The 23071-nt window shown below is 40.7% G+C and overlaps 1 protein-coding gene across 28 annotated transcripts in view; it reads left to right on the top strand.

Moving 5' to 3' along the window:
- The window catches only part of Svil (supervillin), a 225470-nt gene that overhangs the window by 166780 nt on the left and 35619 nt on the right, over nt 1-23071 (top strand). For 19 of the 28 annotated variants that reach the window (XM_048809128.1, XM_048809125.1, XM_048809127.1 and 16 more), the window contains 8 exons: nt 312-555; nt 966-1539; nt 2386-2611; nt 10288-10417; nt 14929-14976; nt 16034-16111; nt 16874-16936; nt 21842-21989. In XM_048809128.1, the coding sequence (XP_048665085.1) occupies nt 312-555; nt 966-1539; nt 2386-2611; nt 10288-10417; nt 14929-14976; nt 16034-16111; nt 16874-16936; nt 21842-21989 (1511 nt within the window). The remainder of the gene's footprint in view (nt 1-311; nt 556-965; nt 1540-2385; nt 2612-10287; nt 10418-14928; nt 14977-16033; nt 16112-16873; nt 16937-21841; nt 21990-23071) is intronic. The other 9 variants (XM_048809124.1, XM_048809135.1, XM_048809141.1 and 6 more) reach the window with 5 other exon arrangements.

Below are 23071 nucleotides of genomic sequence, written 5' to 3'. Positions count from 1 at the left end.
ATCTGTCTCAGAGTATGTCCTACCCAATTTCAGTTCCCTACATAGGAAATTTACTGTTTAGAAACAATTCAGAACTAAAAATCTGCTTGCTGTAGAAATGCTAATTAATGCTAGTGTCCCAAGCCTACTGTGCTACTCACTGTCTTGTTTAATACCTAAGCAATTGCCTACCCTCGTCCTAAGTTTGTGTAGAGAAAAATAAGCCCTTTGCAAAATTAAGTGATACTTTGAAGAAAGCTAACATATAAAATTAGCAGTGGGCTTTTGTTCCTTTTCACCTACATCCCTGACTTTCACTCCTTCCCTTTCAGATTACAGGCATCTGTTCACCAAAAGGCTTTAACCAGGGACGAGGCAAATGAGGGCAAAGATTCTGCTGAACCAGGAGAACCTGATTCCTCCACTCTGAGCTTAGCAGAGAAGTTGGCCTTGTTTAACAAATTGTCCCAGCCGGTCTCAAGAACTATTTCTACCCAAAACAGAATAGACATGAGACAGAGGAGAATGAATGCCCGCTATCAAACCCAACCCGTCACACTTGAAGAGGTGGAACAGGTGAGTACACTGTTATTTCATTCTGGTGTGTGCATATGTTCTTAAAACGTAGCACAGTATACTCTTAGGTTGCTGATATAATTAAGGCAGTCTGCCAGCAAACTGTGTTATGGACAGGTAATTTGGTAATAATTTCATCCCTAAGAATTACGTTTCTCTTGTTTTTGTAATTTGCATGCAAGATCTGAGTCCATTTTTGGAGACAAAAAAATATATAGACATATATTAAGGCCAACCTTCTTCCCGTCTCCCACCCCAGAAGTTTTGTTTGAGATGTATTATGGTTTATCACTGAGATAAGCAGTGAAATGTACCAAATGTCGTATTTCAGTTTGTGTCAATCCAAAAACCAAAGTTTATGTAGATATTGCTTTTCCACCGGTTTTTACTTTTTAACTGTATCCTCCCAGGTGCAAAATGGGAAACTCATTCCCTTCTCACCTACTGTGAACACATCTGTGTCCACCATGGCCTCTACTGCCACCCCGATGTATGCAGGGGATCTTCGGACAAAGCCATCTGTTGATGACAGTACAGATACCACTGACTATAAGTTTCCTTCTTCGATAGAAAATGCAGACTCTCCAATAAAAGGCATTCTGAAATCACAAGCCTGGCAGCCTTTGGCGGAGGGTAGTGGGAGCAAAGGAGTGATGAGAGAATTTGGAGAGACAGAAAGCAAGAGAGCTTTGGCTGGAGACAGTGGTATTAAGAAGTACGGGTCCTATGAGGAAGCAGAACTCTCCTACCCTGTCGTTGGCAGAGTCAGGGAAGGGGATAGCCATAAGGACTCTAAATACCCTGTTCCAAGGAAAGGAAGCCTGGAACTAGCCAACCCCTACATCGCTCATCTTGATGAAGAACCAAAGGAATTTTCTACTGCCAAAAGCAGTGCACAAAGAAATCTGGACTTGAAAGACAGGCAGCCCTTTGAGGAAAAGGTGGACATGGAGAATGTCACAAAAAGGAAGTTTTCACTCAGAGGTAAATTACTACTGTTCCTCCAGTTTTCTATGACAACAGGGTTTTTAGTTTCTGCTTGATTTGTCGCATGTATTTGTGATTCCTTTTAACTAAATTATAAACGCAGTTCGTAACTAGTATGGATCAAAAGTGCAGTGTGAATCCTCTTCTCCCCTCAGACCTCTCTTCCCCTTGAGTCCAGCATGGTCAGTGGAGTGATTTTTTTTTATTATTGATTAAAAAAAGTGTTGTTTTTTTTTTTAATCAATAAAAATGACTAAAACCCTTTCACACACCCTGGCTTACCTGGTAACTGTTGTCATTGACTCATACAACTGTCTTCTGAGGTGCTTAGTTCTCTTGAACCCTGTTATAAGTTGAAGGTCCAAAAGATCCAGGGCTGGATAATCATAGGGAACAGGACTTTGAACTAGTCTCTCATTTCTAGGCTCTTTCTTTCTACACCCCTGTTTGGGTGTAGTAATAAACTCTACTGCATGGGACTTTAATCCTCTTTCTATGTTTGCATACAGTGATACTGTGTAAGTAAAGGTTTGGGCTTTTGAGTACAACACACTTAAAATATCAAAATATTGTTTGGGAGAAGTAGAAACATCCCATGGTGTGTAATGGAAACTAACATCCTGGGTCTTGTGCCTAGGAGACAGATGGATCTGCTGTGTGGAGCAATCCACCAGGAAGTTTGATTTTCTCACAGAGTATAGCTGCAGATTTGCATAAACCCAAGTGCACTGGGTGACGTGCCATGTGCCCACGGAGTAACTCCAGGGCTGTACTGTTGGGAGGTGAAGAGCTGGAGGAATGTCAGCTGGAGGAGTAATGCTGATGTCGCTCCTTTTCTCCCAGCCTCAGAGTTCGGGGAGCCTGCTTCTGAGCAGACAGGGATAGCTGCTGGGAAAACTGTTGCTCAAATGGCAACCCCAGGGTCCTGGAAGCAGGAAGATTCTTCAGAACAACTACAAGACAAGTACTATAAGAATCCATGCACCATGTTTGCTGTAGGAGAGACCAAAGCGCCCATGGAGGAAGGCATCCTTGATTCGCCTAGCAAAACCATGTCAATTAAAGAAAGGTAATAAGAGTTAATGACTGGAAGTAATTCTATGGGGAAGGAGCTGACAACTGGTTGTAGAAAAAGATCTGGGTAATGGACCAAGATGAAGTCAAGAATTCAATTACATTTGAGAATATTCTGTGATATTAGGATAATTCTGGAAAATCAAGATGTTTGAGAGTGAATTGCCTTTGCCCAGAGCCTGGTTTAGCAATGCTGATAGGATCCCAGTTCCAGACTCCAAAGAAAAAACAAACAGAAAAGATTTTTCATTGCTTTATTTATTTGCAGTAGCCATTTCTTTTATTATGTTAAATTCTTGGATTATCTAGGGATGGGAGTTGAGTTCTTGGCTCTTTCTGTTTCAGAGACACATGGTTTGAACCAAATGCACAAACCACTTCTGATTGTAAAATAATTACAGAGGGAATGAAGATAAATTAGTACATAGAATCTACAGCTTTGGAATTAGAATCTAACTCTTTTATTTATAGAAAGTAAGATGAATGACTTTTCTTAACAGCATTTTTAGAATCCATATCTCCCAACAACTCACAAGCTCAGGAGCAAATCAAGAGTCTTATGAAAGCTCTGCAAATGTTCTACCAGTGAGCTACACCCCCTGCCCTAGAAATTTTATATCAGGTAATAGCTCTGAACAGATTACATTTGAGTACCAGATAACACTGTAGCCTCATTTCATTCAAAAGACTGATATGTTTGAGAGAAGATATTTAAACAGGACATATACAAAGAGTAGAAACTAAATCATTTTAGGATGTAGACACAGTTGAAGTTTGGTATTAATGGTATTAAGAAAAGAAAAAAAATGCAATAGTGTTAGGAAAACTGGATTAGGAAAAGCTACATCAACTTCCTGGTATAACTAGCAGAGCTGTTTCCACTGTCTGTTCCTGTGGTTCTGTCCACCTGGACCCTTCCTTGGCAACCCCGACCAAAGGGAAGTTCTCTGGCTTTGTCAGGCACGGATCACTCTTATTTTTCTAGATGTCTCTCATGATGCCTAAGATTATATGTCTAACCACAATGAGAAATCTGTTTTTTAAGATAAGCTTTTCGAACATTATTCATCAAAGTTTAAATGGATGGAGCCTTTTTCAATTGACAAATTAATAAGATTTTAAATCTTCTTGATTTTTCATCCTTACTTATTTAAAATCCACAATAAACAAGTCCTAGTAGGCTGAAGGGGAACAGGGGAAGGCACTGATGGGATTAGTTAATAGGAAGAGTGATGTCTTGGATAAGGGACACAGTTTGGCTCATCTCGGCATCTTTATAAAAACCAGGCTTGCTGGGCACAGTAGCACATGCCTATAATCCCAGTGAGTCAGGAGGCTGAGGCAGGAGGATTGCAATTTCATAGCCAGCCTCAGCAATCTAAAAAGGCCCTAAGCAACTTAGCAAGACTTTGTCTCTAAATAAAATATTAAAAAGGTCTGAGGATGTTTCTTAGTGGTTAAGTGTCCCAGGGTTCAATCCCTCTTCCAAAAAAATAAGCCACACATTTGATCCCAGAGATTTAAGTATTAAGGACTAGTCAGGTGAAGAGGAAGAGATATAATTTAAGGGAAATAGTGATAAATATCATATTCTGATGTATTCTAGATCAGAAAATATTTGTTAGGTAAAATTCCAGTAACAAATGCTAATATCATGCCATCATCTTTCAAAGGCTTCTAAAGGAGGACTCTTCTTCTGCAAGTATCTTCTCTCTGTTGGGATGTAGGACTTTTGATGAAGAAATTTTGTGTCTATCCACTATGCAATAATATTTCTTGATTTACTTGCCTTTCTTTTTTTTAAGCAAATTTGAGTTGATCTGTATTTTTCTGAATGCAATTTTAATCCTAAGGTAAAATGCTCATTTTTAAAACTGTGAAGTACTGTAAAGGTGCAGCTTCTGACCCCTGGCTTTGTGGACATCTGAGAAGTTCAAGGGTAACTATAAGATTTCTGTGAATGTATGTGCTGTGTACCTGCCAACTACTAGGAGCCCTAATTTACCACAGTCCTGAAGAGGTTCCTGACCCCAGTCAGTTCAGAATCCTGATAGTTAGGAATGCTTTAAAAATATTCAGTTGGGCTGGGGTTGTGGCTCAGTGGTAGAGTAGCTTGCCTAGCATGCACGAGGCACTGGGTTTGATCCTTAGCAAACATAAATGTAGAATAAAAGATATTGTGTCCACCTTAAAAAAAAAATTTAAAAAATTAAAAAAAAATATTTAGCTATTCAGTTGAATGGTTAAAAAAGTGTATTTTTTTAAAAAATGAGGAAAACTGGGGATATAGCTCAGTGGTAGAGCACTTTTCTAGCATGAGTGAGGCCCTGAATTCAATCCTCAAGACCCCACAAAAAATAAATGAGGACCACCTTATTCAGCAGATACGCTTATAATGGATTTTGATAAAGCAAAATATATTGAAATATATTGCCAGGCATCATTTCCCCCTTACCTTGACAGTACTTTTATTCTTTCTTTGTTGGAAATACCAAGCAGTCTATCCATGATAACTGCCCCCCAAGTGGGGCTCTAATTCTTCCCTTTTGTTAAAACAAAATGACCAAGTTTGACCTATTTCAAATAAAAATGTCATTCATATGTCTGTTGGGGCTTTTTTTTTTTTCCCTTGGGTGACATAAGCCCACAGGACTTTTAAACCTTATTCCAACTCCTCCCGAATGTCTCATTATGCCTAATTATGCTCATCAGTCCCAGCAGCCTTTAGGACCATGGTAGTGACGGGACTGACCCCAGGGGCTGGTCTCACCCCCTGGTACCTGTGAACAGCTTGCCTCCTGTTCAGTTAGGTGTTTTAGCAGCTGTGTTTGTTCTAACTAGGAGAATATATGACAAGGGAACAGAAATTCTAGCCAGAAAGACTTCACTCTCCCTCTGTATTAATTTTCTCAGTTCACATGTTCTTTACATGTCTTGTTAAAAATTTCACTTTTATTTTCAAATTTGAACTTCTAAGAAATAGAGCCTGGCATCTGTCGATTCCCATGATCCTATCTTCTAACTTACTGTACCCTCAGTGTGCAGTTCTGTCGTCCTAAACCTTCTGGCATTGGCCTCCTTCCTGTTGGGGACTTGACTCTATGGAGTTCTCCACAGGAGTGTCACCAAGTATCCTGAGCTTCCCTTGGCATTTCACTTGAGGTATCTCATTTGCTGTTTCCTCTAGAAAGGAAACAGCAGTATCCCTATCTTGTAGAATAAATGTGTAGAAACTAAGGAATTATAGAAAATCCTCCATATGCTTCCATTTTAGAATGTTTTGATGCTCACAGAAATATATCTCCAAGTTCCTTTCCTTTACCTTTCCTGACATCTAGAATGCCAAGCTTGAACCATTAATCAGCAAAGAACTTAGAATGCAATCTACTGTTTTTCCATTGGGTCAATAAAAACCACCAGTTTATAACTGCCCAAATGATTTAAATTGTCCAAGTTCCATTGGGAACTTCTTTGGTAAGTACTGTGAGCCACATAATTCTATTTCTTAGGGATAAAACCTTTGGTATCTGTTGAAAAGCATATTGGGCCTTGAGAAATCTTATTTCCACGATTTCTGAAACTACATCTGAGCTCTCATACTGAGGGTTGTTGGGTCAGGGGAGATAAATGAAAAGGGGGGAAAGAGCCATCCTGTCACCTGAGGAAATTGTTAGAGTATAAGGACTTAGTGAATTCCTTAGAATGTTGAAGGAGCTGCCCATGTCTATCACCAGCCTCAGAGGGCCAGCTGGGGTCCCCTGAGTTCTCCGCATGCCCCTCCACCACCTTCTGCACCCCACTCAGCTAGAGGTGTATTCGTGTCTCCCCAGCAAGCTCCAGGTTCTGACCTCCAAAGGCCCCCCAGATTGATGTGAATGAGAATAAGGACAGATAGAGGTATGATTTGCCTCTGCCCCCTCTCCTTTTCTCATCTTTAATTTGTCCTTCTTTCGGTCTATTTTCTGTAGTTATTTATATAAAGGAAAGAGGTTGTGGAGGCTGAATGTCCAAGACCTAGCTGTGTCTGGCAAGGGCTTCACACAACATGGCAGAAGTTGGAAGGGGACTCAGGACTGTGTGGAAGGGGCAAAGCAGTAGGGGCAGCCTTGCTTTATAGCCACCACACTTAGGGTAACTAATCCAGTCCCAAGAGAGGATGCAGGGAGAAAGACATTAATTCCTCTTAAGACCTAATTTCTCCTTAAAGGCCCACCTCCCAATACTGCCACATGGCAACCAAATTACAGAGTTTCAGAGAGGATAGACCATATTCAAACCATAGCAGTTTTTCTTTTCAAAGATATATTGGGGACCAGGAGTGCAGCTCAGTGGTAGAACTCATGCTTAACATTCCCACAGCCCTGGGTTCAGTCCCAGCATCAAGTAAATAAGTAATAAATAAAAGGTATTATTGGTTAACTCTGCCAACTTGCACACTAGTCAAGATCAAGATCTAGTATAACTAACTAATCAGTGCTTTTGAGCTCTGTTGGACATCTCTTAGGTGCCTCTGTTTCTTTGAAATGAGGGGAAATTTCTAAAGAGAAAAAAACAGAAACAACACCATATTAGGGACACACGCTTTCTTGTCCCATGTTTGACCCAGTCCTTACTTTTATGAGCCTGAAAAACTTGTTCTGACCAAGCAGGGCTCACAGGCCAGAATTCCCTGCTGAAAAAGTGTGGGCTGCGGCAAGAGGAGCAGACATTTCCCTGGGCAGCCTGGCAAACACATGTCATGTTGGCCCTGGGACATGCCTTGTGGTTCATAGGCTAATGCAGTGCCACTCACTGGCTCCACAGCCTCAGACTAAGCAGATGCCCACGCTCTCCACATTGCAGCCTTGCAAATAGCACTTGGACTGGGCGGATGTTAAAAGCACTGACAGTTGTTTGAATTGCACGGGCAGGAATTTATGTCATGTGTAGGCCCAGACATTCAGCCCTCTCCAGTACATGGCAGTCTGCAGTGAGTTGGAGGGCCGGGAGATTGCAGGGGGAGAGAACACATTTAGAAAGATCCCCCGCCCTCCTCAGCTTGTTGAACACCAAGTAGGAAATCTAAAGGACAGGAATCATGAGTTTAACTTACAGTGTGTGTCATTTTGAAGTTATTCATCATTAGTACTCTGTAGGCTAGGGCTGGGTCCAAGTATCATGTGGGCTCAATTGAAGCACAGTTTCTTCCATATTATTTTGGTTACTCTGTAGTCTTTGGAAGTCCATGATGATGACCTTGCCAGCACATCTAGAAGCAAAATTTCAGGGGTTTGGAATGGAAGAATTCTTTCAAGGCCATCATGGGAGGGGTGGGGAGAATATTATAAGAAAGCCAGAATACTGTGCTATTCCTGAAAGAGCAAAGCAAACCGTCTCTGATCAGCTGATGCACTAATGGAGTGAGAAAAGCTGTCCATGGGGGGACAGGGTTTGGAATCACACCTCCTGCTCCAATAAGATGCAGTGGGACCTCATTCCACAAAGCCCTTTTCCCATGTGTGCAAATGTGCCCTCTCTGTCGAGACAGGAATAACAATATCCGCTTTCTTAGAGATTCTTGCACAGATCAGCAGAGTGTAAGGTGGACTATAAAGTCATTCCAGATTCCTCAATTTGTTTTTCTCCTCAAACCAGCCACCAGGGAAACCACACTATTATTTAGATGGTATTGTCACTGCTCCAAACATTTGGCAGCTTCATTTTGAGAAGGTCCTCAAAAATCATACCCCGTTATTTTTAAGAACCTCAATTTGTGAGGATGAATTTGATGATTTTTATTTCTCTTAAATCATTTGGAATCCAACGCGGTTAACAAGGTGTATAGACAAGATAAATAATTACTGGTCTGAGTCAAAGGTGAGGTTGGGGACAGAAGCTGATTCAGTTTAAAGGAGAGCATCAGTGAAGGATGTTTCCTTCTTAAGGGAGTGTTTCCTTCTTAATGTGGTTATTAAAGTACTGACATTCTTACTTTTTTGAAAGTCTCATTTATTGATGTTTTGAGACCTTTGAAAGCTCCAGTGCAGAATGCCAGATACTAATTATTTCTTTCAGTGATTTGAGTTTGTGAGATTCTATTTCCATACTAGAATAAAACTGACTCATCCAAAATAATTGGAAAAGAGATAAATTTTAGTCATCATCTAGTAGGAAATGCAGATTAAAACATTTAATGGAATTTAGATATTGTGTCCAAGTTCATGAACTTGCCCTTGTAGCCTGCAGAGTGCTCCCAACATTGTAGAATATAAGACTAAATGGGATCTTGAGCTATGTGAGACCTGCCTTTTCTACCTGTTTCATTGAATGAGCACTTGAGATCTGCTGCCACATAGCAGAAACAAAGAAAATAAAAGGGAAGAAAAAGAAAACAAAGGGAGAGATTTGGGGACAGGGATAGGTCCAAAGTTTGAAGTCCTTCCTCTTTCAGGGAGTTCTTTGCTTTATGTCCTACTTTCCATTATTTGACTGGATGAATAGAAAGTATAGAGTATGATTATGGACAGATTTTTTAGATATAATTTTGTGTGTGTGTGTGTGTGTGTGTGTGTGTGTGTGCTGGAAATTGAACCCAAGGCCTCCTGCTGGCTAGCAGCACACTCTGCGGAGCTACATCCCCAGCTGTGAATTCTTGTTTAACACTGAATTTGTTTTCTCATTTGTTAACAAAACTTATCACAGAATATATTTTATCCCATTTCCTACTCAGATATTTTACAGAATCAGGAAAGTTAGCAGCAGAAGGGCCTTTAGAGATTTTCTTGTCCAGTTTCTGATAAGACAAATCAGGATAGGAAGCAGCATCCTTGAACGGAGATAATAGACTAGAGCTTGTGCCGCTTGACAGTGTCACTGTTTATGCGGTGCCCATTAGGCTGGGCCCAGAGAAACTGAGGTCTAGTCTTTTTTTTTTTCTTAATTTTAAATTGTTTGAGCATCAGCTCCAATAAATTTAATGATCACTGCCTTTTTGCCTTTTATCTGTCCCATGTTTGTTCAACTTAGATGCCTAAGACTAACTCAGTTATTTTAATACAGTTAGCTGAAACAGCCTCATGTTCATGAATGTTTCTTTTCCGATATTACAGTATCTAAGCTGCTTTATGGCAAGTCGCATCATAGTTGAGGTAAAGTAGGTCAGATAACGATCTCAGTTAATTAGATTCTTTTTTTGTATATATCGTTCCCTTGAGAAAAGTTGCAATAATAATTTTTTAAGTGGGGTTTATAGAAAATACTTTTTTGTATTAAGATGCATTGGAAAAAAACAAGTTCATTTGGAGGAAAAAAGAACAGGGCTTAGAATACAGGAACAGAAACAATTATAAACATCATAATTTATCTTTGAAATGCATGATATTAAGATATTTTCAGTGTTTTTTACCTTGATGTTTTTAAACACATTTCTGCAATATTTTTTGCATAGAACTATTTTTCCTGATTTAGTGTTATTTCATCATATGTCCAGAATGGGCCACTAGAAGACATTTTTCTCTTAGGATGGTGACATTTTTTTTTTTAATCTATTTCTTGCTCTCAGCCCAAGGTCAAGGAAAACGCAGAGATATTCCTTTGCTGAAATGATGGTGCATCTTTAGGACCATCTTGGAAAAGAGACTTTCCTACATTTTCAGAGTTTGGTGCTGAATTCTTGGCATGTTTTCCTCCTAGATTGGCACTGTTGAAGAAGAGTGGTGAGGAAGACTGGAAGAGCAGAATTAACAGAAAGCAGGATTATGGCAAAGCATCTGCCAATGACAGCCTGCACATCCAGGAAGTGGAACAGTCGCTGAAGAAGAAGGTAAGGCTTCCGAGTTAGGAGAAAGCGTCTTCGCTAACATCACGCTTGCAAGTGCGTCAGGTGGAACAGCATGTGGAGCTGCACTGATTCCTGCTCTGTGGAACGTGAGCATTTTCTTGCCTTTAGGGTGCACGCTCCATCTGTCACCAAGCTGCTAACATTGATCAAAAGGTCAAGCCTTGAGATGTTATAGAATCAGTAACAGCACCACACATAGTACGTCAGCAAGCAAGTGCCTGAGTTTTAAAATATGTACACAGCTCAAACCTTGTTAAGTGAAATCTGGCTTTAGAATGTGATTAAGGCTTTCCAATGAAAAACTTTAATTCACCACTAACAGCTTGTAAGTTGCATATAAAAATATGGACTTGAATTTCCCATGCAGAGATTTAAGACCTACGTGTAAAAAATAAGGACATAATTGTGGCCTGCAAGTACATTCTTTATAATTTTAAACCTATTTCCTGATGAGGAGGTATGCCTTTTATTGAGAATGTTCAGCAATATATGTTACAAGCTTAAATAAAATCAAATCATGCATGGTGATCCATACTAGAAGCATTTCATATGCGAGGATATTGCTGGGTTGTTAGATTAGAAATGTAATGATGACCAGCCTTTGACCTCAGGCTTTCAAAGCTGATGGTGACTTCCCTGCTGGCTGACCCTACCATTCCAGTGTGCTTATTGCCTCTAGGGGAAATGATGCAGCTGAGTCACGCCCACTGGCCAAGTTCCAAGATTTAAAGTCTTCAAATAGAAAAGAGAAGAAAAAAAAATGTTCCGCTTAGTCAATCATTTGAACCCCTTCTCTCTCTAAAACAAGCATCTGAAGCTGGGTGCAATGACCTTTAGTCCCAAGCTACTCAGGAGGTGAAGGTCAGAGGATCACTAGTCCAAGAATTCGAGACCTGCCTGAGCAACAAAGAGAGACCCTAATTCAAAAATAAAACTATGCATCTGTGGAGAAGAGAAAGTATGACTTGACCTTTATGTGTTATGAAACTTAACATAAAAATGAGAAGATCCAGAACATTAAGTCAGGGGCTCTGACAGACACTATTTTTATAGTACTTCTTTTTTCTTTGTTGTCTGTTATTTTTTGTACTGAAGATTGAATTCAGGAGTGCTCTACCACTGGACTACATCCCTAACCCATTTTATTTTTTACTTTGAGACAGTGTCTTGCTGAATTGCCAAGACTGGCCTAAAATTGGGGTTTTAGGTATGCACCACTGAACCTGGGTTATGTACAGAACTTCTGTGTCTACATAGGTGACACTGGAGTGGAAACTTGAATTCTTTTTTAACACATGGTGTTAAAGATAATGTCTGAAGATGTTTAATTCTCAGCCATATGTGAAGTTCTCAAGTATAACTGGACACTAAAAAGTATCTGAGTTCTCTAGCTGGAGACATACATGGTGTTAAAGATAATAACCAAAGACATTTAATTCTCAGCCACTTGTAAAGTTCTCCCTCTAATTAACTAGATATTTAAAAGCATACATATGAAATCTAGATTTCAAGGTAAAAGAAAACTTGATCCCTCAAATAATATATCCCCAGGGCCTACAAACTTTATTTTTAAAAAATCTTGGGGCCAGGGGTGAAGCTCAGTAACAGAGCACTTACCTACTATGCACGAGGCCCTGGGTTCAATTCTCATCACCACAAAAACAAAGGACCTTAAAATCATTGGTTTAAAAATAACACACACTTGTAATCCCAGCAATTTGGGAGGCTGAGGCAGGAGGATGGCAAGTTTGAGGGCAGCCGTAGCCACTTGGTAAGACCCTGACTCAAAATAAAAAATTAAATTGATTGGGAAAGGGGGTGTAGCTCAGTGGGAAAGCACCCTGGGTTCAATTGCCAGTACGAAAATAAAAGAAAACAAGCTGGTGCTGTGGTATACACCTATAATTCCAGCTACTTAAGAGGCTGAGGCAAGGAGGATTGCAACTTTGGGGTTAGCCTGGGCCACTTAGTGAAATCCCATCTCAAAATTTAAAAAAAAAAAAGAATTAAGAGCTGTAATTGCCACTCAGTGATAGAGTGCTTGCCTATCTTGTTCAAGGCCCTGAGCTTAATACCTAATACCACAAAAAATAAAAATCTAAAACTTTAAGGTGGACCTCATTAGAAAAGCTGTCAACTAATATGTGATAGCACCAAGCAGTGTCAGATATCTTGTTCATCATTTTAAAACATGCAGAGAGTCCCCAACCCTTCCCTAGCAGATTGTCCCCTATAGCCAGGTGAATATAAAAATGAAGCTAAGAAGCAAAAGGTGAGATAGATCCCTGTGGATGGTGAAGTGTGCTACAACCCCCTTAAGAGAGTGAGGGTGACCTTAGGCAGTAAGTACCAGAAGGGTGTGGGGAAAGGAAGAACCTGGACTGTCCAGACATGTAGCTAAGATTGCAAGAAGACAAGAGACGCCAGGTTGTTTGGGGAGTAGAAAACCCAGTGACACAAAGCACTGGGTCTTGAGCACCTCATGGGCTTGAGTGTGACATGCTGCCAGGTTCATGGATGCCACCAATTCTCTAGCCACAGTGAATTTACTATTCCTACTCCTTCTCGGTGGCCTACTTCACTTTGGGCCCCAGACAATAAGCTCTTTGAAGTTAAACTAAGTCAATCTGTTTTAGGCCTTTACTACACTCATTGGGAAATCTCAAGTTCTGTTGAGGTCAGGTTGTTTTCAGGTGGCCTCTGACAACCCCCTGGTTCATTCCATCCCAAGAGCTGGCTGTGCATTTCAGGCACACTTTGACAGCATGCAGATGTGGTAGGCCAGGTGCGTTAGACCTGGGCTATCATGAGATTCCCCACACACAGCTGAGGAGTGCTTGAGAAGTGCCACTGCTTGCCTGTCTAAGTGTGCCCTTGGAGAAAGAAAGACATGGATAACATGCACATGAAGATGGGGGCTTGCTGCATGGGGTAGATCTAGGCTCACCATGGAGAGCTGCTCAGCAGAGGGAGTATGGGAAATTTCCATCTTTACCACCCAGGGTAGAAAGGAGCCGGTCTTACAGTCAGCTCATCACTTACTTCCCAGTTTCTGAGTTCATCAAACAGTGCATATCATGATTACCAAACATTTTAGAGCTTGTCATCCTTCTTTGTGCAACGAGTGTAGAATGTGGGAATGTAGAAGGGGAAGGACCTAGAGTTGAGGACGCTGTAAGTCACTCCATTGCTCCTGTGAAAATCCATGACACAGAGGTCCAAGGAAAATATCATGGGAGCCACACAGGTAATATAAATGTTTAAAAAACAAAATAGAAAAGGATGCTCGGACAATCTGTAATTGTTTTGTTTCTGCCAAGGGTGTTGTGCCAAAAGAAATTGAGGCATCTCGATTTGAAATCCTGTATAGTAATATTGTTTATATTTATGGACCTATTTTTGGTCCATAAATAGCTTTGGAAGAACTAGGAGTTTTCCTTTCTGTTCTGAAATTTCAGTCATCTCAGAGAACATGGAACTAAGCAACAGTTCCTTGCTTTCCACTTTTATTCCCCTCTAAATCAGGATTCATGACTTGGAGGTTAAGAGCACTAATTATTTACCTAGCTAGCTCTGTCATTTCTTATGAAAAGTCACTCCGGTTCCTGGTTTCTCTACCTCTCTCTCTTGCCACCCTTCTTTTTCTTTCTCCTACACTTGGTTTAGGCTAGGTTAGTACTAACCTGACTTACACATTTTTACTTCTTGTAGCATATAATTAGTTCTAATGATAGTAAAGCCATTTGGATTGTAAATTTGGCCAGGTCCACCCTGAATGGAATGTGTGCACTTGAGCATGGATTATGTCCAGTTTCCTCCAGAGTAACTCATTCCATCAGAGAGAGAGGGGAAAAAAAAGAAAGAAAGAAATGAGACAAAGTCGTAAAGAAGTGATTTGGCAGGAGTCTATTACAACTAAATTACAGTTCTTTATTTTCACCCAATAATTATTTTAAGTTCCAAACACATTTCAATCTATTCAACATTACAACATATGTGTGATTCCCATGTCCTCTTGTTAAGATAATCATAAAAAAAAAAAAGATAATCATCCAGTGTATAAGACCTTTCCAGGAATTTAAAAAACCTTCACAGAATTGGACACTGAAAACCTGTACCTATTTCTGAGTCCCAGATGAGGACTGGATATCTGGTACTACGCTATCTCTAAAACAAGTGCTTAAAAATTCAAGGGAGGTAAATCTGCCACATTTATATTCTAATTGCCTGCTATCTTCAAAATTCCAAACCACAATTGTCAGTTCAAAGAGCAGGGCTGAGAGAGAGTGCAAGGCCTTAAATTAAAGGCTGTCTTCCTGCCCTGCCCTCAGGGGGAATGAGTTCACTTGATGTTTCTGCCACTGGATTGTGAGCACGTGCTGCATGTGTCTAATTGAACCAGGGCACTGAATACTTGAAAATGATGGTGAGACCCTAACTAGACTCTTCTCTTCCGATCCTCTGCAATGTCTCCTGTTTGTTTTAACCTGTAGGAAGAAGGAGGATTTACAGATGATAATGACATTTCTAATCTGCTTTGGGTAAGCCTGATTCTAACACAGGTGTCCTTCTGTAACTGAACTCAGTGGGTTCCTTCCTTGGTGAGTGCAAAGCCAATATGCACAATCAGGAGATAAAAGACTAAGGAAAAGTGTATTACTCGCAGCCAGTAAGAAGGGTACTGGAGAGAATTCTCAAAAAGTGCCTCTCCCAACAAAGACACCAAGGGGCTCTTGCTGGGGAAATGCACATATTCATATAAGAAGGGCTAGTTATCCCAGGTAGAGATGGGCACATTCCTGAGCATGCTCAGTTTGAAATCTTACATCATAGCGTGTTCAAAAAAAGGTGGACAAGGTTGCATCTGGGCAGGGAATTTGGTATTATAATGAGCAAAGTTTACTCTAGGTCATCAAAAAGAGGGAGTCAGAGTGACTCAGCCACTTTGGTTTCTCTGGAGGGCCTTAACTCTAAACAAAATGAAACAACTTTGAAGGAGCATTAAGTGTAATTTCAAGGGGCAGTCGCTTATGCACGCACTTGTGTGCTTGGAAATTGCTCCTAAAATTTCCTGCCCAATGCCCAATACCTCCTCTAGATGGGGGCCAGGGCTACACCTCCCTGCAAGTCTCCGTGCCCTCCCTGTTTGCTTTTCATATCTCCAGACAAGATGCAGCCTTTATCCAGCATGGAAAGAGGATTCCGTATTCTTACATTATTTTTTAATTGCATAACGAAAATACCTCAAAGAAGGTGATTTTTTTTTTTTTGGTTAAATGTTAAAACCATCGATGAAAATCCTGGTTCCCTCTCTGTCACTGAGTTTCTTACATAAATTGCAGGTAATCTTCCCATTAACTCCGCCAGTTACTGCACAAAACTGACTCAGGTATTCGTACTCTGTGCTTGTGAGGATTTATTTTAGCATCCCATTTGAGAAAGGAACCCTCTTGAAAAGAGAACTGAAATTGCAATGAGTAAATTAACTTTCTGTTAGAAAATTTATTGTTTTTGTCTCTCCCCCCCAACCCTCCCCTCCCTTCCCTGTTCTGATAAATCTTCTCTTTTCACCTCTAATCCTCTTGCTTTGCTCTATAGGAACCTGTATATGCTTCTACTTATTCTCCTGCTATACCTGCTGCCCGTAAATACCTGTCTTTTGTATCTATTAATCAGGTGAGGAAATGCTACTCATGTTAAGCCTCATTGCAATTTCTGAGCAGTAGGGAAGTACTTTTTGGTTTCAGTTGGGGAAGTAACTCATTGGCTTCATGAGTGTGTGTGTGTGTGTGCACACATGCGTGCATGCACATGTGTGTTTGTGTATAAGGGAGTCTTGTGATGGTGTGCCAGTCTGTTTGTATGTCTGATAGTGTGTGTTTAATCAGTTCCTATATTTAGGGTTAGTCAACATGTTACAGAGATGAGGACTTTGGAGAAACTGAGGCAGTGCAAGGCTCCCCTTCAAACCTTGATCCTTGTGATCAAGTCAGAAGGATTTCAGACAGGTCGCTCAGAGTAACAGGAATAAGTTTATTGAAGGGATTGGAAAAGGGAAAGGGGACATTCTCAAGGGAGAGATTGGGTCCTCTCAGAGATGAGAGACAATGTACCTCTCTTGCACTCCAATTTTATTGGGGATACCAGAGAAGTTTCCAGAGAGTCCCACCCAGGTCCACCTCTTGACTGGCAGCAGCATGATGTCAGACTGTTAAGTCCTCACTGCCATGACAACTCTAGGTCACCATGGCCCATAATGACTGGTTCTAATTCGATTCTTAACCATACAGTCTCACAGATTTTATGGTTAGGAGAATTATCCTTATTTCCCAGAGTTTCAGGATCTGGTCTCTCAAAAAGGGTCACAAAAGTCTCCCCCTTCAGGGTAACTTGAGTTCCTCTTATCAACATTATTTCAGGCCTGCATTTCTCCTGCAGATAACACGTAGTTTGCTGAAGAGTGTGATATATCCTGTCCACTTAGGCCGGGCAGAGCTGCAGGTAAATTGCTTCTTGGAAAAGAAAACATGTGGGAGTCAGCTCAGTGGGCCCATTCTATAGAATCATTCCCACCATTCACATATGTCTGTCCCCTTCCACACAGTGCAACACCTTTAGCTCTGATTTTTTAGGTAGACCTGACAGTATGAACTAACCTTGCCTTTATGAAACTGATTTAAGGAAAAAATTCCTCTTTACTTGTCCAAGCTGTGAATCCCAAGTGAAGTCAGGAGCCCATGGCCTGCACCAGGGTATTCATTTCCCTAGCTAGGTTAGGATGCCATCTTGCTTAGCTTAGAAGTATATGTGGATATGGTGGAGGCCATTCATGTGTGGAACAGGGAGGAAGATACAGCGAGAAAGAGGGGGTCTGAGGTGAGCTGCTTACATTGGTCCTGTTAAAATGAGAAACTATAGACCCCCCTGCATCCTTCCCTCTATCTTTACTGTATCTTGACTGAACCCCACCCCCAAAGGGAGACCTGGCCAGGCTCAGTGATGTGTGAACATTTTTAAAGCTAAGAATGTTCACACTGGTTTCTTGTTCCCTCAGAATGTCCCTGGTGTCATGATGGCTGTGTTAAGCGGCCACATCCATATTTCCATGACTCCCAGGTTCTCATCTCCCTCCATGGTGGGAGCTGGACCAGGGCCTTCCCTCTAGAGCTCAGTCCCCTCATCAGGACTGGGACTTTATTACCAGGTTGCCTCTAAGTAGCGGTGTCCTGACTTCACCGCTGCTTCAGGGCCAGCAACCGTGGGACGAGAGGCTCAGGATTTCACCTGTGAAGCTGACTGAGAGAAAAGTAATCATCTTTTTTTTTCTCCCTCTCCATGTTAAACTTTAGGATAAGTTTGTCAATATCCACAAAATGTCTTCCTGGGATTTTGATTAGGATTACAGTGAATTTATAGATAGAGTAAGAACCAACATCTTGAAAAAAATAGTCTTCCTGTTCATGAACATATAATATCCATCCATATGTTTTTAATTTTTAAAAAAATAACAATTGCCACAGGCACTTTAGGTTTTTATTAATTCAAAAATTTAAAAATTAATTCTATATCTTTATTTCTTAGCAATTTTCCCAGGTATGTATAAATGTGTTTATACCAGTTTTTTGTAGCACTAGCTTATCCCCCCTTTACTTGTCCAAGCTGTGAATCCCAAGTGAGGTCAGTAGCCCATGGCCTGCACCAGGGTATTCATTGCCCTAGCTAGGTTAGGATGCCATCTATTATAAGAGTTCAGATCTTCTCCTTTTGTTTCCTCCAGCCATGCTGGTGTCTAAATATTGAGTGATACAAGGATTCAAAGAAGAAAATGGAGCATTAAGCACTACACAACCTCTATCTGAAAGGACTATTTATTTATCTCTCTGGCAGGCGACAACATGCATTCTCTCCTTCCTCAAGTGTCTCAAGGATGTACCAGAACAAGATTTTGCTTTCTTTCAGTCCTTTTGTTTTAAGAGATAGTAGATAGTGACTAGATTGGATTATGATTCCTTCGAGGTCTGAGCATAGGACTTTGAGTCTTTCTTCATCTTTCATTCAGGTCACTTGAAGCTGCGTGAAGTGACAATGGCCTGAAATCTCTCTTGAGGAGGCAAAGCTAAATTTCTTTAAGAGTGCACAGAGTTTTGTCAGTTGACCTTATTTCTATTACTAAACATCTGCTCTTATAGTTGCTTCCAATGGTTGAGTTTACCTAGGTGTAAGACAAAAATTTTAAAGTCAGGGCTGGGGTAGCGCGCTCGCCTGGCATGCATGCGGCCCGGGTTCGTTCCTCAGCACCACATACAAACAAAGATGTTGTAAGATGTTGTGTCCGCTAAGAACTAAAAAATAAATATTAAAAAATTCTCTCTCTCTCTCTCTCTCTCTCTCTCTCTCTCTCTCTCTCTAAAAAAAAATTTTAAAGTCAGATCCCAACATTTTCTTTTCACAAAGCTTTCCATTTATGGAAGCATTTTACCCTTAAATCTCCCTAGCATCAGTACTAAATGTAGTAGTTCCAGTCTCTCACTGTGTCATGTCCCTGTGTAAAACGTACTAAGTGACAATTTCTGTGATTTATCAGTAGTTCAGAGACAAAAGCTAGCCTATCAGCAACCTGAAAGCATTCTTACTGATCGATCCTTTCCATGTTATCAAGCTGTCTCCCAAGCCTCTGTCCATGCCTACCCCTCCCATCCTCCCTCTCTGCCTCTCCCCACTAAATTTATGGAATAATAAATATCTCCAAGTTCTCTTATCCTCTCTCTTACTCTTCCAGGGATTCATAAACATTTATCAGCTAACCCCGGGACATGACATAGATTTCCAAACAAGGGAAAAAAAAAAAAACTTAGAAGGGAAAAACAGGAAGATAATAAACTTATAAGCTAAAAATATAAAAAGTAAATGGACAAAGATTTATCTTATGTTTTCACATTTTGAGTTTTATAATTTAATAGCAACTTATGGCAAATTTTATTAGATTCTTTAGTTAAACACACAAACTGTATTCATTCATTACCTCCTGTATAGAGCCATATAAAATCAGATAGCAGAAGTTAGGGGGATCTAAAACAAAACCCCTAAGTAATAAAGTTAAGTAAAAACTTCTAGGGAAACAAAAACTTCTATGTGTATTATTATCATTTAGAAGGAGTGAAAAATATCCCCTCTTAGATCTGCAAACAAATGGAAGCTTCAAATTCTACTGTCATTGTATTGTCCCAGGGCTCTTGTCCACGAAGGAGTTCTTGGGGAATGAAACTGTTGGATGGGAGATACCTCTTTTCTGAGTCATTAACCACACCCCTGTACCTCACCCTGGATTTTCAAAACGTTTTAGTGAGTTCACCATCTAGTGATGTTGGGGCCTTTGGAAGAGCCAAATTTCTTGGCACTTTATATGTCTTTTGAAAATATTTTCAGCCAAGTGCTGTATTGGTTTGATTAAACTTCATTCCTGAAATTTCATTTTAAAAGAAAACTTTTTTTTTAATTATATGAGGTCACCCTGGCAAGTCAACCTCATAGTTTATTTAATAAGGATATATGGTTCAAAGTATTTTTTTTTTTTTTTTTTGGAATTAGGGCCTTCTTGTCAATCATGTGTGGAGAGTTAAGGAAAAGAGTTTTTTGTTCGTGGTGACTTTTTATATTGGTAAGATTTTAAATTTAAAGGGAAGTTTCTATAGTAAGCAGATCATTCTCCTTTTTACCAGATCCACCAAATGTTGACATTCTCTCCCTCTTGACATTGCACCCTTTCCTTTCTTCTCTCTAGCTCTCCCCTCCCCCATCTCATGGATGTTTGTGTGTGTGTGTATGTGTGTGTGTATGTGTGTGTGTGTGTGTGTGTATTTTTTCCCCTTTCCAAACCATATGAGAGTAGTTTGGAGATACCATGATCTTCCAGCTACTTCAGTATGTATTTCCCACAGTCAAAGATATTTTCTCCCATAACCACTATACAGTGACACCATGGTCAAGAAGAGGAATTTAACATTTATATCATGTTTATCTAATTCACATTCATGTTCAAGTTGTGTCAATTCCTGCCACCAATAATATCCTTTTTAGCTACAACCCATATAGGATCCAATCCAGTCTTGCATTATACTTCATTGTCATATTTCAACCCCCAGGAAAAGGTTTTTAAGTAAATAACCTTAAATTACCAAGGATCTCAAAATGTCTTCTGGCTGGATGTCTACAGAAGGATCCTGTAAAAAGGAGACTCATAAATTAGATAACGGAGAAGTCCACGTTCAGGACTGGAACCAGCAGCTCTACAGACTGCTTCACTGCTGCTCGACAGGAAGAAAGGCCCCTTTCCTCTGTCACCCTCCATCCTGCCAGGCCATTTCTATTCTCACCCTCTCCTTCATGAATCTGAAAGTTATTTTTGGAGGGGTCATTAAGGATGCTAAATTCCCACGTGGGTGGAAAGTTAAGGAGGAAAAAAGTCCCTAAGCCCCTGGGATGCATTTCCCTGAGGGCTCTCTCTCAGTGCTGTCAGGGAGGCCCTATGAGACTTGGTCTATGGTGACTTCTTATCCAAGGAAAGCTCCTCGGGAAGGAAGAGAAGCTGGGGAAACTGGCAGAAGTTAAGAAGTGCTCAGTTGCAGTCTGAAAGCAAATGCCCCAGCAGAAATGGCAGCCCTCAGGTCTAAGAAGGTTGAAAGCAAACAGGCAAACCCAAGAGGCCATTGCCAGCTTTCTATCCTAGACCCTCTGAAATGTAAGAGCCATGTATCTTCAGAAACCACCCCTGAATTTTTATTTTTTTATTTTTTTAAGTACCAAAGATTGAACTCAGGGGAATTCCACCACTGAGCCACATCCCCAGCCCTATTTTGTATTTCATTTAGAGACAGGGTCTCACTGAGTTGCTTAGCACCTTGCTTTTGTTGAGGTTGGCTTTGAACTTGAGATCCTTCTGCCTCAACCTCCCAAGCTGCCCAAATTTTGAAAGCAGTGTTAAAGTAGAAGTATTATATATGTAGGCTGTGTCTCCAGGACAGGTCACCCTCAGTGTGGATATATTAGGACTTATAGCCACTTCCTTGGGCTGCCTGGATGCCTCCTGCCGAGCGACATCATTGATACAGAAGAAAGCATGAGAGCCCGGGAAGCCTCGTAGCACACCTGTTTCCTAATCAGCTTCCCCTGCTTTATAACTGACCTGGCTCCTTGTGAGCTTACATGGATCATCAGTTCCGGATCACGCCCTTTGTGGACACAGAGGGATAAAATCCACCAGTTAGCCCAAGTTTACCTAGCTGGGCAGAAGAGAGCAACTTTATCCAGTTTTTGGCCCGTCTTTTCACTCAGGAAATGATACAGGCTCAGGTTCACACCTCTATCGTTTCTCTCTCTTATTTTCCTTTCTATGCATTTTATGGACAGTGGGTCACAGAAAGTCCAGAAAGCCAGATGACGATCGAGGAGAGGAAGCACCTCATCTCTGTGCGGGAGGAGGCTTGGAAGACCAAGGGCAGGGGGGCCTCCAACGACTCCACCCAGTTCACTGTGGCCGGCAAAATGGTGAAGAAAGGTGAGAGCCTCTGTGTGTGTGTGTGTGTGCACATGCACACACGTGGGCACATTCACCAATGAAGGGTGATACGTGTAAAATATCAGTAAAAAAAAAAAAAATCTGTATTCTTTTTAAATGCTTAACCTTCCTAGCATTGTGTAAATGTCTCCTGGGTTGGTTTGATGGAATATTGCTACTGATGGCCTTTCTACAAAGTTTGTGTCATCTTCAATGAAAGAAGTATAATTCAGTTTTTCACTGTTTCAAAACTTACCCACTTGGAATTTGAGTGCAAGCATAGGTTTCAAAAGCAATTGCCAATCTGCTAACAAATCTTGGCCCATTCCCACAATTACTTTTAAATTGTTTCTGATTTCTTGTGCTCTGGCATCCGGTCACCACAAGTAAGTCCTTAGCAGTCAAGGAGTCTATCTCCTCTCCCTTTTAGGCTAATTCCTGGGTTCCTTTCCATCAAACCAGACTTTTCTGGCTTACAAAGTCAGTTTCCAGATATGCTTAATAGATGTCTAAAAGATGTCTTCATTTCCAACAAAAGGGGTTGGGGCATGGGGATTCCTTGCAGTCAGCTATTTCTCTGCAGCAGAGGAGTTACAACTGCTTTGAAACCTGTATCCAAAGACATGAAATTGACATGACATGTGGTTAGTAGAGTTGCTGGAGAGCTTTGAGACCCAATGGGAATGTTTGAGACTTTATTTTATATCCAGAGGGACATGTTTAAATTTTGATTTCCCTTTGTCACCTCTATGTACATACCATCAATTTACAAGCTATTTTCTCTGTTTTGTTTTTGTTTTTTGACTTTTACCGTTAACTCAGGGGCACTCAAACACTGAGCCATATTCCCAGCCCTATATTGTATTTTATTTAGAGATAGGTCTCACTGGGTTGCCCAGTGCCTCGCTGTTGCTGAGGCTGGCTTTGAACTCGGGATCCTCCTGCCTCAGCCTCCCTAGCTGCTGGGATTACAGGCATGCACCACCGTGCTCTGCAATTTCCAAGCTATTTTCTAAAAGAAAATTTCCTGAGTTAACGGTAAAAGTTTTAACATTCACTTAGTCTTAACATTAGTGTTTTGG

Source organism: Marmota marmota, unplaced genomic scaffold (assembly GCF_001458135.2).
Source record: "Marmota marmota marmota unplaced genomic scaffold, marMar, whole genome shotgun sequence".
In the NCBI taxonomy this organism is placed as follows: Eukaryota; Metazoa; Chordata; class Mammalia; order Rodentia; family Sciuridae; genus Marmota; species Marmota marmota.
This window is presented reverse-complemented; position numbering and strand designations above follow the sequence as displayed.